General features: G+C 49.8%; 1 protein-coding gene across 1 annotated transcript in view; it reads right to left on the bottom strand.

The window, feature by feature from the left end:
* Window positions 1–22,694, bottom strand: part of CCZ1 (CCZ1 vacuolar protein trafficking and biogenesis associated) — a 149,051-nt gene that overhangs the window by 53,184 nt on the left and 73,173 nt on the right. The window contains exon 9 of the mRNA XM_075319172.1: window positions 682–763. Coding sequence (XP_075175287.1) covers window positions 682–763 — 82 coding nt within the window. The remainder of the gene's footprint in view (window positions 1–681; window positions 764–22,694) is intronic.

Genomic DNA, 22,694 nt, shown 5'->3' with positions numbered 1-22,694 from the left:
AAAAACGCTGTGTGGGGACAGCAAAAATGAAAACTCATAGACTTTGCTGGGGAAGCAAAGTCATGCAGTTTTGAGGCCAAAAACGCACCCGAAAAACGCGCAAAAACGCCGAGAAAAACGCACCGTGTGCACATAGCCTAATTTTGCACAATTAGTGTTAATTAAATGCTGCTTTTAACCTTGTGATTAATAAAATCTTTTGTATATTGCCTTAAAGCTCCTGTTTTTGTGTTTCCAATTCTATTATGGAGTGTCCTTTATAATCCTTGAGTGTGGTCCTTGAATCGGAGAGGTGTTCTGGTTTAAGATTCATGTTTCTCGTTCTCTGGTATACGAGTAGTGTTGACAGGGAGGAACCAGGAAGGAATCCGCACCTAGCCGGGGTGTGCGCACATGATGGGCACAGCCAGTATCAGTGCACACGCACACACAGCTATGGAAGCCCACAAAGCACAACTTGATGGAGTATAACAGTGCACAAAATTCATGGTCACGCCATGGGTACGGCGAAGCCCCCTCATCTGCATATGTATTAAGTTGCATGGACCAGTAACAGGTATAGAGCTAGTATGATTATTTTATAGGGGTGAAGTACCCCATATTACTGTATCGTTAGTTAAAAGGAATTTTGGAGGTGACAGACTCCCTCTAAAGAGCTCCTCGTAGGATAGCAGCATTTACCTCTGGCTCTATGTGTCTTGGGAAAAGTGAAGTAGTGAGGTATTTATACAATATTCGCATATCTTCTTGTTCCAATCCACTCCTGTTAGAGGGAAAAAAAAAAAAAAAAAAAAGAAGGACGTAATCCACACGTAAAATTGGAAAGTTTCAATTATCTGCACATTGTATGGTCAAAAAGAAAAAACAGCATGACTGCCATGTTGGTGTAAAAGGCAACTGCAACATGATCGATTGTGATAATGAAACACAGATAGTGGCATATTTTTTTAGACTGACCATAAAAGGAACAATTTTGCAGCCTCCATTATAATGATTGGACGCTTGATAATGCATGGAGGTGGGAGGTGAGCTGCAGACCCCCCAGCCATCCTGCCCAGAGGTGCATGAATGATACATAGGGATTAGTGGGGATGGATGGAGGAGCAGAGATTAAAATGAGTTGGACCAAGATTGCAAGTTATCACCAGTATAGGTCATTGCTTGCTGTTTAATGGGGATCCAGTCACTGAGACCCCAATAATAAAAAAAAAAAAAAAAATTATATATAAAAAAAGGGGGAGGGGTTCAAAAGATTCTCTGAATGGAGAAAAAAAAAAAACAAAAAACCACACACACACACACACACACACACACACACACACACACACACACCACGCTTGGCGTCACCATTGAATTTGGGTTTATTCATTCCTATTGTCTGCAGTGTATCATATCCGGCCCTCCCCCCACCATACCATCTGCCTTTACTAACGTGCTAGAATGGCCAGTGGTTCAGAGCCCACCAATTCCAGCGCAATCTTGTAATAGGAGCCACTGGCGGTGACACATCTGTTCATGATATTTCTTCCTCCTAAATCTTCCCCCATCACCTGTGAGTGATATTATCGAGAAGTGGAAGAAACCAAAGCAACTCGGACAAAAGTGGAGACCCCGTAATGTTACAGAGCGGGGGGACCGAATGCTGAGGAGCAGAGGACAGAAAAGTCACCAATTCTCTGCTGACTCCATAGCTGTACAATCCAAATGTCCTCTGGTAATATCACCACAAGCACGGTGCCCTCTGGGAGCTTCATGGACAAGCAGCCTTACATCACCAAGCACAATGTCAAGCATCAGGTAAAGCGCCACCACTGGACGGAATAGTGTTCTGTGAAGTGACACGTCTTCTCCACCTGGCATGTGATGGATGAATCTGGGTTTGGCAAATAGCAGGAGAACATTACTGGACCTCCCTAAATTCAGTAAAGGGAAAGCTTAAGGGTTGTCCACTCAATTCACGTTTCCCTTATTTAAAAATAATAAAACTTTACTCGCCTCGCCTGATGTCAGCTGATGCCTACGGCAAACGAGCAACCGCTTGACTCTCCTCACCTTTGAGCAAATCGCTTACAGCCGGAGGAAGAGCGCACTGCTCCCCTCTCTTTCTCTGGATGTGATATATCTGAAGGCGAGGAGAATGAAGTGGTTGCTGATAGGTGATTCCCTGTGACCAGACATCAGGCGAGGAAAGTCTAAAGTTTTATTATTATAAAGAGGGGAAACCAATATTGAGAATGGGGTTGTCAGAGTAGTGGGACAACCCCTTTAATCCTTTATCATCCAAAACATTTTGGACAATTGAAGCTTCCATCTTTGGTCTTTGCAAGACCAGTTTGGGGATGGCCCTATTCAATTCAACACGACTGTTCCCAGTGCACAAAGAAAGGTCCATAAAGACATGACTGGGTAATTTTCGTATGGAAGAACTTGACCGGACCACACAGAGTGCAGACCTTAACCCCCTCCAACACATTTGTCATGAGTTAAGGCCCAGTTACACGCAACAACAATCGCTAACGAGATGTCGTTGGGGTCACGGAATTCGTGACGCACATCCGGCCTCGTTAGCGACGTCGTTGCGTGTGACACATACAAGCGATCGCTAACGATGCAAAATACTCAAACTGTTGACATGTCGTCCATTTCCAAAATCTCATTGCTGCTTTTGGACGCAGGTTGTTCATCGTCCCTGAGGCAGCACACATCGCTACGTGTGACACCGCAGGAACGACGAACACCGTACCTGCGTTCTCCAGCAACGAGGTGGGCGTGACGTGAATGCGGCTGCTCTCCGACCCTCCGCTTCTATTGGACGCCTGCCGTGTGACGTCACTGTGACGCCGCACGAACCGCCCCCTTAGAAAAGAGGCTGTTCGTCAGCCACATAGACGTTGCTAGGCAGGCAAGTACGTGTGACAGCTCCTAACGATTTTGTGCGCCACAGGCAGCGATTTGCCCATGACGCGCAAACGATGGGGGCGGGTGCTTTCACGAGCGACATCGCTAGCGATGTCGCTGCGTGCAAAGCCCCCTTTAGACCATAGATTGTGAGCCTGGCCCTCCCCTCAGTCAGGGTCTGACCTCACAAGTGTTCTTCTGGACAAAAGTTCCAACAGTCCTCTGGATTGTTGGGGTTCCAGCGGGACTTCCACTGATAAGTCGGGCAATAACTTAAAAGTCTTACCAGAGCCACTTTAAAATTTAGGACATCCATCTGATAGCTACTGAACTAAAACTTAAGAGTTCAAGGTGGGGGGGCGTTCTACATAATTAAACCCTTGCCCTGGAAATTAGTATACCCTGTCTAATGAAGGACTCTGGGACAAGTTTTTTTTGCAAATGTCCCTTTTACATTTTGGGGATTTCCACGCCTAGTTTCAAAATTGACTCAAGTTTCTAATTAACATCCATAAAAGCTGCAGACTGGGCAAAAAAAAACAAATAGTCGTGCGGGGGCGGATTCTGGGATGATGTAACTTTTATTAGTTATTCTAACGCCTTTCTCAAACAAGGCCACCGGCTCGCAGCTTTATTTATATCCCAATACTGCATGTAAATGAGACACGCTATAGTATGTGCGGTAATCCGAGCAGGAGATCTACAATCTGACACCAGGGCCTGACAGAGCCGCAGCGCCGAGTGTTAACAGGGAATGGCAGGGTGAAGAGGCCGGCGATGACAGCCGTGACTGACAGGGACACACGGACTTGTTTCCCTTGTATTTTCTCACCATAAATGAAAAAGGATGGTACGGATATTTTACTGTCACGCCAGTATAGCAGATGGGAATATAAAAAAAAAGTTTTCATACAAAGTTTTCAAAACAACTTGATTTACTTATTTCATTTAGTAGAGTGAGCGCTAAGTCTAGAAATCACCAAACTTCAACCCCTGACTGATGGGGACGCAACAGAGCAGGTTGGGCCACTCTGATCCATCTGCCCTCTGGTTGGGAAATCAGTCCGTATCCGCTCTCGTCCGTGATGGCAGGACCTTTTTTTTTTCTACTACTGCAGTTGGCATTATGTAGTGATGTGGATGGTGCATGCAGTCTTTTCCTTTCTTCTCCTGCCCGCCTCACCCCCCAGAGCAGGTGGGAGCATGGAGCGAAGATCATCCCTGCAAAGAATCCAGCAGCCATCCTTCATAACAGGCAAGTCATTTTCCCTGTCCCTTCCAGTGACGTTTTTACCCTGGTCTACATATTTTCAATCTTTTCTTCCACCTTTCGACTCCTCTTCTCCTTTCTGAGGCCTCCACTACACTCCTCTGCTTTCCTGGGTCTTTTTTGCGGACTCTGCAGCCTTCTGGGGTGGAGTCTCAAATTTAGTCCTTAACTTCAGTTGTGTCCTTGTGGAGCTGGGAGGCCACGACTCCTTTCCCGAATCAGACGCTTACACAGGCAATTCTCCGGCCCTGAAGTCTGTCCCCTTCTCCTTACCAGGCAGCTCCATTTTCTCCCTGCAGAATTATGTAAACACCTATCCGCTGTACCAGATTGCTCAAGGCGTGGAAAAGTTGACTACGGATCCAAGCAGTTCCTCACAATTTTACCATTCCACAGGTCCTGCCTTTTTGGAGAAAAGCTGGATAAGATTATTTCAGATGTCACAGACATGAAGAGCACCCTCCTTCCCCAAAAGAGAACCCCTTATTGAAAGCCTTCTAGGTTTTGTTCCTTTCGGTAGTTTCAGCCTACTCGCCAAGAAGGGCCAGCGGTCGCTCAAGAAGAGAGGACCATCCTTCAAGTCAACTCCTTCCTGGCTTCCACATACTCCGTCCACCAAGTTATAAGCTCCAGAAGCAACAGATTCTCTTCCACATGACAAGCCACCCCACACCTTCTCCTGTTCCAGGACGTGTGGCTCTCAGATGTCAACAATGCCTTAGTGAGTGAATTCATCTCCTCAGGTTACGAAATAGAAAAACAATTGGGAGGACAAAAAAGGAAAAAAAAAAACCACACAAAACACACAAATATTTGTCTCGTCCCTCAACGAAACACTTTGGCAGCCCAGACCATTCCTCTCTTCTCCAGTCAGGCGTCTTTGTTCTGGTGCATTCCAGGGTTCGGTTTAAGGGTTTTTATTCAAACCTTTTTGTGGTCCTCAGAAAAGATGGCTCAGTCCGTCCCATTCTAGATTTGAAATTGCTGAACAAGAGAGTGTCCGCCAATGCCAATTCAGGATGAAATTGCTTTGCTTGGTCGTTGCCTCCACGGAACCTAGAGAATTTAATTCCTCAGTGGACATTCAGGATGCCTATCTCCATATTCCCATTGGTCCTGTTCACCAGAACTTTCTCCGCTTTGCTAACAATTGTCAAGGGAGAAATTTTGGTAAGACTGCTAATGGAGTCTTATTCAGGGCACCAGAGGCACGGGGCCAAATTAGGTATCTGCGCAGATATTATGAGACTCAATAATAATGAACACAGGACATGTTCTCTGATTGAATACACGAGTTCAGACGCAAGCCTGAGCTCATTGAATCAAATATTAACATTACATTTCAACCTTCAGACATGTACAAAAGTATCAGTCTTTTCTCACATATCAAAACCGTATAGGGAGATGCGTAGGGACATAGAAACCCACATTTCATCCCACAGATGACACATTCCTCCTTTGTATAAAACTACTGATAAACATAAATACTTTCTCTGTTCATTGTTTGTACATCTGTTCATTCGTCTTTGGTTTAACCCTTTCTTGAACATACAGCTTAGAATCATATTATGGCGTCTGTGCGATTGCCATATAGACACACAGATAATTATGCAACTACATCTATATTTTCATTATTTACATACACAGATAATCTTATTACATTTGAACAACCAACCTATAGCCCAGGCTACCTTCACACAATTAGTCCCAATTTTAATTTGTGGCCCGCCCCTTCGGATTGGCCACTGTTACCAGGGCAGTGGCGTAACTAGAGTTTGATGGGCCCCGATGCAAACTTTGGTCCTGGGCCCCCTCCCCTCTACCCCCAAAAAGACCTGAGAATCACCAACACAAACCTCAAAAGAGCAGATTGAAGGCATTAGAAAATACAAGAAGGATAAGAACTTTGAGAGATTTGAAGCCACCCTGCAAGTAACTATAGAGAAATATCAAGGCTCCATAAAGGAGAGGAAGCACAAATCAGATTACACATGAAATGACTGAGTTTAGAGAGCGCTTGGTGTATAAAATTTTACCTCTAGTAACGCCAGACAAGATTACCAATCAGAGATATCCTCCTCGGAGGGCGATTAGTCAAGAAAGAAGGAACGGGTTCAGGCTTTCAACAACCGAAGAGTGATCGTCCGTACTCACGTCCCCCATCTTGGATCAAATGGTTCAGACAGATAAACTAAAATCAAAATTTCACCAGGGCCCCAACCAGGAGATTTTAGTGCAGAAACATCCAGTGAGAACAAAAAGTACAGGATTCAAACCAGATCAACCAAATGCTAACTGCTGAGTGATTTATCGTTCCTGTTAATAGTAACATTATTAATCTGTTATCACATACATTTCCTGATAAATGAGTGAGTGTCTCCTCTCTAAAGCCTCCGTCACATTTAATGACTTAACATCGATCCCGAAAACGATGCAACCTGATAAGGATCGCTGGTAAGTTGCTGGGAGGTCGGTGGTGAGATGTCACACAGTCAGATCTTACCAACGATGCAGTAACGATAAGCGACCTGTATAGCGATGGGCGACCTGTATAGGAGGTCATTGTTAGATGTCAAACACAGCGATGTGTCCTGCCCAGAAGGACATCACCTTTGAAGAAAATGGTCCGGACCCTTCAGCAACGACTAGCGATCTCACAGCAGGGGCCTGATCGCTGGTAGGTGTCACACATAACAAGATCGCTGGCAAGATCGTTACTGCGTCACAGAAACTATGACGCAGCAATGATCTCGTTAGCGATCTCGTTGTGTGTGACGGGACCCTAAAGGCCCCGTCACACTAAGCAACATCGCTAGCAACATCGCTGCTAACGAACAACTTTTGTGACGTTGCTAGCGATGTTGCTGTGTGTGACATCCAGCAACAACCTGGCCCCTGCTGTGAGGTCGTTGGTTGTTGCTGAATGTCCTGGGCCATTATTTAGTTGTTGCTGTCCCGCTGTGAAGCACAGATCGCTGTGTGTGACAGCGAGACAGCAACAACTAAATGTGCAGGCAGCAGGAGCCGGCTTCTGTGGAGGCTGGTAACCAATGTAAACATCGGGTAACCAAGAAGCCCTGTCCTTGGTTACCCGATATTTACCTTTGATACCAGCCTCCTCCGCTCTCACTGCCTGTGCTGCCGGCTCCTGCTGTGTGCACATGTAGCTGCAGCACACATCGGGTTAATTAACCCGATGTGTGCTGTAACTAGGAGAGCAGGGAGCCAGCGCTAAGCATTGTGCGCTGCTCCCGGCTCTGTGCACATGTAGCTGCAGCACACATCCTGTAATTAACCTGATGTGTGCTGTAACTAGGAGAGCAGGGAGCCAGCGCTCAGTGTGCGCTGCTCCCTGCTCTCTGCACGTGTAGCTCCGTGCGCTGGTAACCAAGGTAAATATCGGGTTGGTTACCCGATATTTACCTTAGTTACCAAGCGCAGCATCTTCCACGCTGCGCTGGGGGCTTGTCACTGGTTGCTGGTGAGCTCACCAGCAACTTGTGTAGCCACGCTCCAGCGATCCCTGCCAGGTCAGGTTGCTGGTGGGATCGCTGGAGCGTTGCAGTGTGACATCTCACCAGCAACCTCCTAGCAACTTACCAGCGATCCCTATCGTTGTTGGGATCGCTGGTAAGTTGCTTAGTGTGACTGGACCATAAGGGCCTCTCTTTTGTCCCCAAAACTCCTTTAAATGGATTAAAGATCTAATCCTGTTTGCACGTAAACTTAAGTGGAGAAAGTTTTCTAAAAACCAGACTATACAACAGTGTCAGGAATTGACTATACAGGAAGACTACAGTAGTTTACCGACTTCACCATGCTCCTTCAAATGTATAACAAGGACCAACGGGAGTAAAGTAAAGGCCCTTTCACTTCACTCAAGAAAAAGAGCACAGGGTCCCCCCACCAGGCAAGACTATCCATATTGATCTTTTTCTGGATTTGGCTGGCAACAATTAGGCCTGAAGAGCTAGAGGAACAACGGTTGACTAATGTTAAGCAAACCAATCTCAACTCTGACCTATCGAATGCCATCCAATCTCTTACAATGGATAAGGATCTCGTAAATAAGCTGGTGGACAAAGGGGGTACCCTGGTAATCATGGACAATGATAAATACAAGGAGGATGTGCCTCGATATCCTAAAGGATGATAGGCATTATAAAAAGTTAGACCACAACCCTACCCTTCATTTTTCAGGAAGAGCTTTAGGGGAATACTGAGTGAAGTTCAAAAAGAAAAAAAAAAAACAAAAAAACGCATTTCCTCAACATAACCATCATTACTCCAGCTTGTGGCCAACTACAGAGAACTCTGTACAGCAAACCAAAGGCCACCAATAGTTTCATGACCTGGGATAGCCACATCTCGTTTTCCTTCACAGGGGTATTTCGAAGAGCCAATACCTCAAGCTACAGGGGAACTGCTGAATGTTGGTGACTGCGTGGCTAGGTGCAATGAACCGGGGGAGCGAAATACCCCAAGAAGGCTCTTGAGGAGGCCCATCAGCATGCCCTTGCACAGAATTGTGAAGTTTTATTACTTCTGAAACAAAAAGAGCGAATGGTGGGCAATGTTCATCTAATTGCCTCATATGATGACCAGAGTAGAGTGGTCCAGGACATTTTGCAAGATCTCTGGGAAAATACTTATGGCAGATATACGTAATTACTTACCAGTAATGTGTTTTTTCTGAACCCATGACGGCACCACGAGAGAGGGGATCCGCCCTTCAAGGACAGGAATCCTCCAGAATAAGAAGGGGCGGCACCTCTCCCCGCATCAGTTGATTACCGAGCATGACAGGACCTCCGAAACAAGGAACATCGTTAAAAAACATATCCCGCCACCATAACCGCCCAGTGAAGAGGAGTGAAAAAGGGAAGCAAACTAGCAACCCCCAAGTGCAGGGAGGGAATGTAAGGGTGCAGTCATGGGTTCAGAAAAAACATTACCGGTAAGTAATTACATATTTTTCCAGCACCCATGACGGCACCACGAGAGAATTACAGAGAAGAAGACCTAGGGAGGGACAACAGTTTGCAGAACCCACCTCCCAAAAGGTGATGTCTGTGAACGACAAATCAAGGCGATAGTGATTAAAAAAGGTGGACGGAGAAGACCAGGTTGCCGCCTTACATATCTGCTCGATGGAGACCTCCGATCTCTCCGCCCAGGAAGATGCCATCGCTCGCGTGGAGTGTGCCTTCAAACCAGGAGGTACGTCTTCCCCCCCCGGCTGCGTAGGCAACCGAGATGGCATCCCTGATCCACCTTGCCAAGGTGGATTTAGAAGCCTTAAGCCCCTTTCTACAACCCTGGAAGACTACAAACAGAGACTTATCCCTCCTCCCTTCCGAGGTGACCAACAGATACCTTTGAAGACAACGCCTAACATCCAGGCAGTGCCATCCCATCTCCTCCGGAGTAGAAGGGTTGGCATAAAAAGAGGGGAGCACTATTTCCTGTGATCTATGGAAGTGAGAATGCACCTTCGGCAAATAGGCAGGGTCAGTACGTAAAACTACTCGGTCCTCAAAAAACTGGGTATACGGAGGAGAAATGGATAAGGCCTGAAGGTCACTAACCCTACGGGCAGAAGTGAGTGCGACCAGGAGAATCGTCTTAAGGGACAGATGCTTGAGAGAGATAGAATCTAAGGGCTCAAATGGGGACCGTGTTAAAGCTGAAAGGACCAAGTTAAGGTCCCAGGACGGAAGTGGCATGGTTCCCCGAGGCTTAGACCTAGCACAGGACCTAACGAACCTAGATATCCAGGAATCTCCAGCCAGATCATGGTTATACAAGGCGCTCAGTGCGGAGATTTGCACCTTAAGGGTACTAACGGATAGACCCAGTTCCCAACCCTTCTGGAGAAATTCCAGGACAACCGGGACAGAGGGTGGTTTAGTAGGATCCGCACCCGAAGAGGTCAGGAATTTCGCCCAAATACGCCCATAAATGCGAGTAGTGACAGGCTTTCTGCACTGCATCAAGGTGGAGATCAGACCCTGAGAAAACCCCTTAGTGCCCAATAGCGACCTCTCAAGAGCCACGCCGTCAGGTGTAACCGGGTGTGCTGTGGGTGGAAGGCTGGACCCTGGGATAGGAGATCCGGTAGGTCCGGGAGAACCCACGGATCGGTGACTGACAAATGCGTCAGCCAATAAAACCAAGGCCTCTTCGGCCAAAAGGGTGCTATAAGAATCACGACTGCTTGATCCTCCCGTATCTTCCTGAGCACTGCAGGGAGGAGGATGAGTGGAGGGAAGGCATATGCGAGGCGGAAGTCCCACTTGAGCAACAGCGCGTCCACCGAGTGGGGACGATCCCTTGGATCCAGGGAACAGAATCGGGGAACCTTCCTGTTGGCCCGAGTTGCAAAGAGGTCTATCTCGGGAACCCCCCACATCCCTGTTATCCTGTTGAAAACGGACTGATTTAGAGACCATTCGCCCTGGTGAAACTGGGTGCGACTGAGAAAGTCCGCCAAATCGTTCTCCTTCCCTCGGATGTGCACTGCCGACAGGGAACCCAGATGAGCCTCTGCCCGAGACATGATCCTGCTTGCGACGGACATGAGGTGTCTGGAGCGAGTACCCCCCTGGTGGTTGAGATAAGCTACTGTCGCTTGGTTGTCCGACAGAACTTTTACATGTCGACCCCTTAACCACGGCATGAAATGACCTAACGCCTTTTCCACCGCCAGCAATTCCCTTGTATTCGAGGAATTTTGAGCTTCTTCTCCAGACCATCGTCCCTGAATGAAATGGGCGTCCAGATGTGCCCCCCAACCGTAGAGACTGGCGTCGGTGGTTACCACCACGGGCTCTGGCGCCCTCCAAGGCACCCCTCTGCCCAAGTGGACCGGATCTAGCCACCAATGGAGGGACTGCAACGTGTGATGTTTGAGAATGATGAGTCTGTCCAGATGGTCCCCGTGAGCCGTCTGATGCTGTAAGATATTCCACTGTAGGACCCTGGTGTGTGCCTGAGCCCATCTGACGGCCGGGATGGCCGCAGTCAGGGAGCCCAGGAGGGACATCGCACCCCGGAGAGACAGACGCCGGTGCCTCAGAGTCCGGTCTATCTGGGTCCGAAGGGCTTCCACTTTGGAAGGAGGCAACCGACAGAGTTGAGTGTTGGAGTCCCAAGTGAGTCCCAGAAACAGCTGAACCTTTAATGGAATTAATCTGGACTTTTCCTCGTTGATCAACCAGCCCAACTCCCGCAGGGAAGCTTGCACCTGCCGGAGAAGGGCCGCACAATGAAGAGCTGAGGCGCCCACAATCAAGAAGTCGTCCAGATAAGGAATCAGAAGGACCTCTCTCTGACGCAGATATGCCGACATTTCTGCTATTATCTTTGTAAAAATCCTCGGGGCGATGGCCAGACCGAAGGGGAGGGCTCTGTATTGGAAATGGCAGACCCGACCGCCCATGTGGAGGGCTATCCTGAGGAAGCATTGGAAGAGAGAGTGGATTGGGACATGATAATATGCATCGCGTAAGTCTATGACAGCCATGTGACAGTGGGGATACAGATATTTCACTATGGACCGCACGGACTCCATCTTGAAGCTGTCTATTTGAAGGAACCGGTTGAGGGCTTTCAGGTTGATGATTGTGCGATAGGAACCGTCGGGCTTCCCTACCAGGAAGAGGGTGGAATAGAACCCTTCTCCCTGTTCCCTTGTGGGAACTTCCACTAGAACCCTCTTGAAGAGGAGGTGACGAACCTCCGCTTCCAACGCCAGCTGTTCCGCCGGAGAACGACGCAGAGGGGTAACCACGAACCGGGGAGGAGGAGGCCGAAGGAAGGGGAGCCGGAGGCCAGAGCGTATCAGGGCCCGTATCCATGCACTGGAGGAAATCCTTTCCCAAGCCGGAAGGAACTGAGAGAGCCTCCCTCCGACCTGGGAAAGCGAGTCACTTGGACGACTTATTCTGATCTTTTGAGGGGCCCTTGAACATGAACCCCTTTCCCTGAGTCTTTCTATCGGACCAGGTATTCCGATCCCGTGGTCGGGTGGGGCGGCGAACTGGCTTCCTCCGAAAGGACCGCCGTGAAGAAGGAAACGATGGAAAGGGAAAGCCGCCCTTCTTGTCGCTAGCTTTTTCCAGGATGTCATCCAGTACCGGCCCGAACAGAAATTCACCTTGACAAGGGATATTGCAGAGTTTAGACTTAGTTTGCAGATCCCCCGGCCAGCATTTCAGCCAGAGAGCCCTTCTAGCCACATTGGAGAGGGAAGCTGACTTTGCAGCCAACTTAGTGGAGTCCGCCGAGGCGTCCGCAAGGAAGGCCGCCGCCCCCCGCAACTTGGAGAGGGAGGACGCAATCTCCTCCTTAGGTGCTCGGGATCTAAACTGGTCTTCCAGTTCGTCAATCCATATAGTCAGGGATCTAGCTGTACAGGTAGCCGCAATGGCGGGTCTTAGTCCTCCGGCAGCAGCTTCCCAGGTATTCTTTAGGAAGTGATCAGCTTTCTTATCTAATGGGTCTTTCAGGGAGCCCATGTCCTCAAAAGGCAAGGCAAACTTTTTGGACGCCTTAGCGACAGCCACATCCAATTTTTGCGCCTTATCCCATGTGGAGCAGGAGGCCTCCTCAAATGGATATTTTCTCTTAAAGGCGCCAGGAATGGAATACTTCTTATCAGGTCTCTTCCATTCCCGGGCAATTAAGGCTTGTATCTTATCCACCACCGGGAAGGAGCGTCGTTTCTTCTGCTCCATGCCCCCGAACATCCTATCCTGGATAGATTTTTCAGGTTTCTCATCCGTGAGGCCCATGGTGGTCCTCACTGCCTTAACTAACTTCTTCATATTATCTAGAGGGAAGCACTGGCGACCCCCTGAATCACTATCAGAGGAGGAGCGGGAAGTAGAGCCAGAGGAATCACATTCCCCATCCGACCTATCAGAGTTCTCGTTGGTAGGCGAAGGGGCTCGAGAACCCCAAGCACTTTGTACTCCAGACAGGGATCGGAGGGAGTCCCTGACTTCTTCCCGTATGAGGGACCGGAGGTCGGGGGAAAATCCTGGCTGTTCCTCCGACAAAGTCTGCTGAATGCAGCCTTTGCACAATCTCTTAGTCCAAGAACCAGAAAGTTCTTTACAGCACAAGGCGCATTCCTTATGCCTGGATTTAGATAAACACTTCTTAGGTTTACTGCGATCCTATAAAAAAAAAAAAACAGACAATATGACCGCCATTAAAAGCGGAACACCTGAGTTGCACTCACCCACCGATGCCCAGAGGCTATACCGGTTCAGCAGGGCCCTCATCTGACTTCCTTCCTCTAGAAGGCCGTCTTCTGTCAGGAGAGTCAGGGTCCTTCCGCTTGGAGGACCGGTCATCAGTCACCCCACGCTTGACCCCTGAGCCGGTGACACTGTCATCCTTGCCACCCTTCTGCTGCCGCTTCAGGGAGGCAGTATCATGATCAGAGGGAGGTTTTGGAGAGGAGGGAGGCGAAGGAGACGCCGCTGACTGCTTGTCCGTCATGGTTACAGAACACAGGCACCATAGAGAGGATTGCCGCTCAAATTTCAAAGACAGTCTGGCGACTCCGCCCCCACTTCCGGCGGATGTCCCATCCGGCTCCACAGGCCGCCCGCCCAATAGGAGAAAACGCGCGCCTGCGCACAGCCCGGACATCTCCTTTCCACCCATAACATGGCTGCTCCTCCTGGAAGCGCCACATCATCAGTCGCCACGAGGACGCCCCGCAGGGATCGCAGCAGGCGTCCCCCACATCTCGGCCTGGTGGCGGCACGCAGACAAGACGCTGGTAAGGAGAGGAGGGGGGGAGGAAGGGAAGAAGCCCGTGCGCAGACGTAACCCCCGTGGGTACGCTGCGACGGGAGAGCCCTGCGGATAGGTCCTTTTGGAAGATCCACTTACCCGCCCCGCAGGCTCCTGGCGCTCCTATCGGGCGCGCTGTACGCACTCCGGACCCCCATGGGTCTGTTGCGGCAGCTCCCCAGCACCTCGGCCGACCGCAGCAGGACCCGTGCCGCTGCCAGAGCCGGCCGACCGGGCGCCGGACTTGAATCTTCGGCCCATCAGGACCTTCCTGGATCTACTGGATCTCTGGAGGCTCCCTGTTCAAGGACAGGAAACCAACTGATGCGGGGAGAGGTGCCGCCCCTTTTTATTCTGGAGGTTTCCTGTCCTTGAAGGGCGGATCCCCTCTCTCGTGGTGCCGTCATGGGTGCTGGAAAAAAAGACCTTCATGATATTCTTCCAAATAGACCTATGGTCACTTATAGAGTCTTAGGGATCAACTAGTGTGCAGCCCCTTTACTGAACCAAGGCTATAAAAACCTTTACAGGCGCGTCCACTCGAGCAACATTCATGAATCGTGAGTTTGCAAACTGCAAGACAGCGGGGGTTGTGTACATGGACACCTGTCCATGCCCAAAAAATTATGTAGGAAAGATCAAGAGAGTGCTCCGGATACGTATCTTCAATCATGTGGGGTACATAGGAAGGAAAGAAAACACAATATTGTCCAGGAATGTTTAAAAAGACATCCAGAGAACCCCTATGGTTTCCTTTTTCAGGCAGTTGAGGTTGTAATTCCCTCTCCAAGGGGCGGTGATTTGGAAGGATTGCTATTACAGAAGGACTGCAGGTGGATTCATCGCTTGAAGACTTGTTATCCGTATGGACTAAATAAGAAAGTGCCTTAAAAGTGTTATTGAACAATGAATCTTTTTGCCATATAGGTCTGTCCTAATGATAGTCTCATCCAAGTGGGGTGCTTCTTCATTCATACCTCCGTATCTCCATATGTATTCATGGGAACTTATCCCTGGCCCATTCTCCCCTTTTCCTTTACTTCCTTTTTGCAAGTTATTCAAGGTTTCATGTTCTTCATATGTGCCATTTTGCATGCTTTGCTTTTAAGGATGTTTTGCGATTTCCCCCTTGACCAGACATGCAGACGACTTTGATCATGCGCAGTGAGCTTGTCTGAAGCCAAGACACATACACCCGACCTCAGAGAAGCTCAAAGCTGAAGGGAACAAATTCATTAGCATGTGCAGCTTTGTATAGCGCTGGCAAAGACGCCACGCTTGTAAAGCATGTTATCACACCCATTGGGGTGTGATAACACGCTAAGTGGGCCGACTAGTCGGGGGAATCAACACCCCTGCGACTAGTCACAGCCCTAATTAGCATAGTGAGTTGTGAACCTTACAAATCATTTTTTTTTTTTAAACATTGATTTTTGACAATAGCATTAGACAGGGCTGGTTAGGCAGGGAATTTTGGCCTACGCATGTGCCTGTAGCTAGGTTACAGGTTCCCTTTAGCCCCTTAAGGACCGGGCGATTTTTCATTTTTGTACTTTAGTTTTTTCCTCCCCTTATTTCAAGAGCCATAACTTATTCTTCAGTATAGTTTTAGTTTTATTTAAGTGGTGACATACTTTTTTTTTTGTCTACTTTGTACTGTATTTAATAGTCTCCTTAGGGGACTTGAATCTGCAATAGTCTAATCCTTTGTTCTATAACATGGCACTGCTGTATAACAGCCACAGGCGGAATGCAGCTTCACCTGCGGCTGTTAGAGGCAGATGAAGGCTCAATGATTCAGCCTTCATCTGCAGGGAAAGATGCGGGCTCACTCGTTGAGGCAGGGAGACATTTAAAAGGGAACCGGTCACCAGTTTTTCAGCCTATAAGCTGTGGCCACCACCAGTGGGCTCTTATATACAGCATTCTAACATGCTGTATATAAGAAACCAGACTACTGTGTAGAATATAAAAACACTTTACAATACTCACCTAACGGTCGCTGCAGTGGATTTTAGTCATATAGGCGTCTCGATTCTCCAGTGCCAGCGCCTCTTTTGGCCATCTTCGTCCTCCTTCTCAGGCCTGTGTGCATGACGTGTCCTACATCATGCACACTCGCCTCCCCGCGCAGGCGCACAATACTTTGATCTGCCCTGCTCAGGGCAGATCAAAGTGCGCCTGTGCAGGACCTCAATGCCGGCGAGTGTGTATGACATAGGACGCGTCATGCACCCCGCTTCAGAAGGATGACAACGATGGCCGAAAGAGGCGGCGCCGGCACCAGAGATGCCCATTTGACTAAAATCCACTGCAGCGACCGGTAGGTGAGGATTATAAAGTGATTTTTATGTTCTACACAGCGGCCTGGGCTCTTATATACCGTATGTTAGAATGCTGTATACAAGAGCCCACTGGTGGTGGCCGCAGCTTATAGGCCCCAAATCTACTGACAGGTTCCCTTTAATGAAACGAATAGTACATCATTAGTGGTACTGGTGTTAAATTCTGCACTTTAAGCCCATACGGATTATAGAACCCCCCCCCCAAAAAAAATGCCAAAAATATCAAAACTAGTCTTAATATTTCTCGATCTAGCTGTATTTTGGGAGTTTTCGTAAATGTCCTTATTCAGGACAACCATTGTCTATATGCCCTAGGGCTCATGGATGTCTAAAGGGGGGTTTCCCGCCATGAAGAATTACATCCCCCCCATTATGACCTACAATGACCCACATGAGATCAGGAGGCACCAGGCAGAGAGGTTTATGATGTACAGTACGTAGCTTTAATGACCGGACGCCTTTACTGTAGCCTACAATGACGGGATCATGCCGGCTCCACTGGAATAATCATGAGCCGTCATATACTGGCCTTGCGGAGTGATGCTGACAGATGCACACCAGATACAATGCTGGGAGCTGATAAGACGCACATCTGCTCTCTCCTTTCACACCAATTTACACCTAGTCATAAATTATTACCGCTTTTCATCCCTTTGCAGAAATGGGACACACGACCCGTGCAGATGAGACGGGTACAAGCAGCCTGTCAATTCTGTTGTGACCGGCCGCAGGTGGTGCTATCTGCTGGGACAACGCGCTGTAATTAATGATCGTGCGCCCCCTGCTGGATTCCCTGCAATAACAACAACCGCTACTTAACTTACGACTGCGAGTGTTTGGGTTCTTCAAGCCAAAACGTCACCTCTATAAATTGCTGGATTCACATGAGGCTTTCTAATGGAGTCAGCCCATGTTCGGAGTAAGGTACAGTCTGCTCATCTATATCATATAAATGCCCAAGCAGCTGGAGCTCATGCAAAATCCATTTATTGCTTGCTTTTTTCAGAAATCAAGTAATCTACATTGATGAACATTTGCAGGTTTTTTGTAAGGGGTGCACCATGCCACTAGAACAGTGTTTTACAAAATATCTAAAGTTTATCACCATAAAACCTTTATTTTGCCCAAACTGATGATGCTAATTGAAGAACAGCAATGACTGTAGCACAGAGAAAGTAAATTTTCTGAAGGTAACAACAGTCACAATCAGTAGGACGTGTACAGACTGTCGCTGTGAAGGACTTCACCACATCTGCGGCCACAGGACATCACTAGTCTCTCACACTGCTCTGGTGGGGTTTTGGTCCACTCTTCTTCCAGTCTCTTCCACAGTTCTTTGATTGTTGTGCATTTCTTGGCCATAACTTTGTCACCAAGGATTTTCCAGAGGTTTTCTATTGGGTTTAGATCAGGACTCTGGGCGGCCACTTCATTGTTTCAATTAGCTGCTTTGAAATTTGCTGGCTGAGTGTGAACACAAGTAAGGCACCACGTGTTGTTGGAGAAGGTCCTGATCCACACTTGCATTCACTTTGTCATGTAGCTATATGAGAGATCTAACTCCTGCTGCAGAAAACATTCGCCAAACTATGAAACTTCCTCCACCACCTTTCACTGACTTAACACTTTGGGTTCAGTCTTTCCCAAGTTTGTCAACAAACATAATGTTTCCCATCAGACCCAAATAAAGAGAATTTTGTTTACTTACCGTAAATTCTTTTTCTTATAGTTCCGACATGGGAGACCCAGACCATGGGTGTATAGCTTCTGCCTCCGGAGGACACACAAAGTACTACACTCAAACGTGTAGCTCCTCCCTCCGGGCTATATACACCCCCTGGATGACAATCTAACCAGTTCAGTGCAAAAGCTGAAGGAGGACATCCACCCATAAGTAGAGATAGAGTAAAACTCGGAAAAACCGGAACCTCTGTCTACAACAACAGCCGGTGAAAACACACGGAACAACAACTGCCAACAGGCAACAGGGAGGGAGCTGGGTCTCCCATGTCGGAACTATAAGAAAAAGAATTTACGGTAAGTAAACAAAATTCTCTTTTTCTTCATCGTTCCTTATGGGAGACCCAGACCATGGGACGTCTCAAAGCAGTCCATGGGTGGGAAATAAACCAAACTGAGAAGTAGGCAAAACCTAACTTCACAAATGGGCGACAGCCGCCTGAAGGATGCGTCTGCCCAAGCTCGCATCTGCCGAAGCATGAGCATGCACTTGGTAGTGCTTCGAAAAAGTGTGCAGACTGGACCAAGTGGCAGCCTGACAAACCTGCTGAGCCGTAGCCTGGTGCCTGAAAGCCCAGGAGGCACCGACAGCTCTGGTCGAGTGCGCCTTAATCCCTGGCGGTGGGGGCACCTGAGAACACTGGTAGGCATCAGCGATAGCCGACCTAATCCAACGAGCTAGGGTCGGTTTAGAAGCAGAGAGACCCTTGCGCTGACCCGTGGTTAGCACAAAAAGTGAGGTGCACCGCCTAAAAACGGCGGTGCGTGACACATAGATTCGGAGCGCCCGCACCAAATCCAAGGAATGCAACGCCTTCTCAAAGCGATGCACAGGGGCCGGACAAAGGGAAGGCAATGAAATGTCCTGGTTAAGGTGGAAAGAAGACACCACCTTAGGGAGAAAATCCGGAGTCGGACGAAGAACCACCTTGTCTTGGTGAAACACCAAAAAGGGTGACTCCGAAGAGAGCACAGCCAAATCAGAAACTCTCCTGAGAGAAGTTATGGCTACTAGAAAAAACGACTTTCTGTGAAAGTCTGAACAAAGGAACCTCCCTGAGAGGCTCAAAGGGGGGTTTCTGTAAGGCCGTGAGGACCAGATTAAGGTCCCAGGGATCCAAGGGCCGCCGGTAAGGCGGAATGATGTGAGATGCGCCCTGCATGAAGGTGCGCACCTGAGCCAGTCGGGCGATACGCCGCTGGAATAATACCGACAGAGCCGACACCTGTCCCTTGAGGGAATTGAGGGACAGTCCTAGCTGTAGACCGGACTGTAGAAAAAAGACAGGATGGTCGGCAAGGAGAACGGCCAAGGAGCATGGTCGGAAGAGCGACACCAGGACAGGAAAATCCTCCAAGTCCTGTGGTAAATCTTGGCCGAAGAAGACTTCCGAGCCTGAGTCATAGTGGAGATGACCTCAGAGGGAATGCCTGAAGCCGTCAGGATCCAGGACTCAAGAGCCACGCAGTCAATCTGAGAGCCGCAGAATTCTGGCGGAAAAACGGACCTTGAGAGAGAAGGTCTGGGCGGTCCGGGAGATGCCACGGCACCTCTACGGACAGACGGAGCAGGTCTGGGTACCAAGCTCGCCTGGGCCAGTCCGGAGCAATGATTATGACTCGACGGCCCTCCATTCTGATCTTGCGCAGAACTCTGGGCAAGAGAGCTAGAGGGGGAAACACATAGGCCAGACGGAACTGGGACCAATTCTGAACCAGCGCGTCCGCTGCGAAGGCCTGAGGATCGTGGGAGCGAGCCACGTAAACCGGAACCTTGTTGTTGTGCCGGGATGCCATTAGATCCACTTCCAGAGTGCCCCACTTGCGGCAGATTGACCTGAACACTGCCGGATGCAGGGCCCACTCGCCGCTGTCCACGGTTTGACGGCTGAGATAATCTGCCTCCCAGTTTTCTACGCCTGGGATGTGGACCGCGGATATGGTGGACTTGGAGTCCTCCGTCCACTGGAGGATTCGTTGAACCTCCAACATCGCCAGGCGGCTGCGAGTCCCGCCCTGGTGATTGATGTAGGCAACCGCTGTCGCGTTGTCCGACTGGACTCGAATGTGCCTGCCCGCCAACAGGTGGTGAAAGGCTAGGAGAGCTAGAAACACAGCTCTGATTTCCAGCACATTGATCGAGAGGGCTGATTCGGACGGAGTCCAAGTGCCCTGTGCTCGGTGGTGGAGAAATACTGCTCCCCAACCGGAGAGGCTGGCATCCGTGGTGAGAATCACCCAGGACGGAGTCAGGAAGGAGCGTCCCTGTGACAGAGAGAGGGGCCGAAGCCACCACTGAGGAGAGCTCCTGGTCTGTGGCGACAGAGCCACCAGCCTGTGCAAGGAAGAGGTCCGCTTGTCCCAACAGCGGAGAATGTCCAGCTGCAGGGGACGCAGATGGAACTGGGCAAAGGGAACCGCTTCCATTGACGCCACCATCTGACCCAGCACCTGCATAAGGTGCCTGATGGAATGACGGCGGTGCCTCAGCAGAGCGCGCACCGCCAGATGAAGGGACTGCTGTTTGACTAAGGGCAACTTCACAAGATCCCTAGGTACAGAAGTCCCTGGGTCGGGGTCAGAGTGGACTTGGGCAGGTTGACAAGCCACCCGAACTGAACGAGCGTGGCGAGAGTGAGCGAGACACTCCGCTGGCAGTCTGCACTGGATGAGGCCTTGACTAGAAGGTCGTCCAGGTAGGGGATCACTGCCAACCCCTGGAGGTGCAAGACCGCAACCACTGCTGCCATGACCTTGGTGAAAACACGAGGGGCCGTGGCTAACCCGAAGGGGAGAGCCACGAATTGGAAATGTTCCTCTCCGACTGCAAAGCGTAGCCAACGCTGGTGTGAAACCGCAATAGGCACATGCAGATGGATGCTAGAAAATCTCCTTGGGTCATTGAGGCAATGACCGATCTCAGAGATTCCATGCGAAAGCGCCGCACCTGAACATGCTTGTTGAGAAGCTTGAGATCCAGGATGGGCCGGAAGGAACCGTCCTTCTTGGGGACTAGAAAGTGGTTTGAGTAGAAACCTCTGAACCGTTCCCGGGCGGGAACCGGAACAATTACACCGTTGGCCTGCAGGGATGCCACGGCCTGAGAGAAGGCGGCGGCTTTGGAGCGGGGGGGGGGGGTGGTGGACAGAAAAAATCTATTGGGCGGGCTGGAAGAAAATTCTATCCTGTAGCCGTGGGAGATGATATCCCGCACCCACTGATCGGAGACGTGTTGAAACCACACGTCGCCAAAGTGGGAGAGCCTGCCACCGACCAAGGACGTTGCTGGCGCAGCCAGATAGTCAAGAGGGGGCTGCCTTAGTGGCAGCAGCTCCTCCGGGCTTCTGAGGACGCGGCCTCGCGCGCCAGTTGGGTTTACGATCCTTGGCTGCGGTAGTGGACGAGGCTGAGGGCTTAGAGGATGACCAGTTAGAGGAACGAAAGGAACGAAACCTCGATTGGTTCCTGCCCTGAACAGGTTTCCTGGTTTTAGTTTGTGGCAAGGAAGTACTCTTCCCGCCAGTAGCTTCTTTAATTATTTCATCCAGTTGTTCACCAAACAGCCGGGACCCTGAAAAAGGGAGCCCCGCAAGGTACTTCTTAGAAGAAGCGTCTGCTTTCCACTCTCGAAGCCACAAGATCCTGCGGATCGCGAGAGAGTTAGCGGAGGCCACCGCGGTGCGGTGAGAAGCCTCCAGAATGGCAGACATGCCGTAGGATGAAAAAGCCGAAGCTTGGGAAGTTAAGGCATCCATCTCAGGTATAGAGTCCCTGGCGAGGGAATGTATCTCCGCCAGAGAGGCAGAGACTGCCTTAAGCGCCCACACTGCCGCAAAAGACGGGGAGAACGAGGCTCCTGCCGCCTCATATACAGACTTGGCCAGAAGGTCAACCTGGCGGTCAGTGGGATCCTTAAGAGAGGTGCCATCGGCCACAGCTACGACTGTCCGGGCTGAGATTCTAGACACCGGAGGGTCTACCTTTGGGGACTGAGCCCACTCCTTAACCACCTCTGGTGGAAAGGGAAAACGGTCATCAGAACTACGCTTCGGAAAGCGTTTGTCAGGACAGGCCCTGGGCTTGGTGACAGTGGCCTGAAAACTGGAGTGGTTAAAAAACGTACTCCTAGCTTTCTTAGGTGAGGTAAACTGGTGTATTTCTACCAGAGAGGCTTGTTCCTCTGACACTGGTGGATTGAGGTTTAGTACGGAGTTAATGGACGCAATCAAGTCACTAACATCCGCATCACCCTCAGACAAGTCAATGGGGTACATAGAGGTAGCGTCTGAGCCCACAGTAAAAGCATCCTCCTCGCCCTGCACCTCGGCTCGTGAATTAGAGCCGTGGGACGAGGAAGGAGAAGGGTCCCTGCGTCTCCGTTTAGGAGGACGGGGTCCTAGAACATGCTCTGAGAGCTCGGAGCAACAGAGGCGCCCTGAGAAGGGGGCTGATGCATGGTCAGCAAAGTCCGGGACAGCTGTCCCATGGAGTCGGCAAAAGACTGGGAAATAGCTCTGGAAAAAGATGCTACCCAAGCCGGGGGATCAGCCACCTGGGCTGGAGCGGCCGGAGGAGCCCCTGGGGAGGCTCCAGGCTGAGACACAACCATATTAGAGCAGGCATCACAATGT

The sequence above is a fragment of the Anomaloglossus baeobatrachus genome, chromosome 7 (genome assembly GCF_048569485.1).
Source record: "Anomaloglossus baeobatrachus isolate aAnoBae1 chromosome 7, aAnoBae1.hap1, whole genome shotgun sequence".
In the NCBI taxonomy this organism is placed as follows: Eukaryota; Metazoa; Chordata; class Amphibia; order Anura; family Aromobatidae; genus Anomaloglossus; species Anomaloglossus baeobatrachus.
Note: the sequence above shows the minus strand (reverse complement) of the source record. Positions and strands in the feature narration are given on the sequence as shown.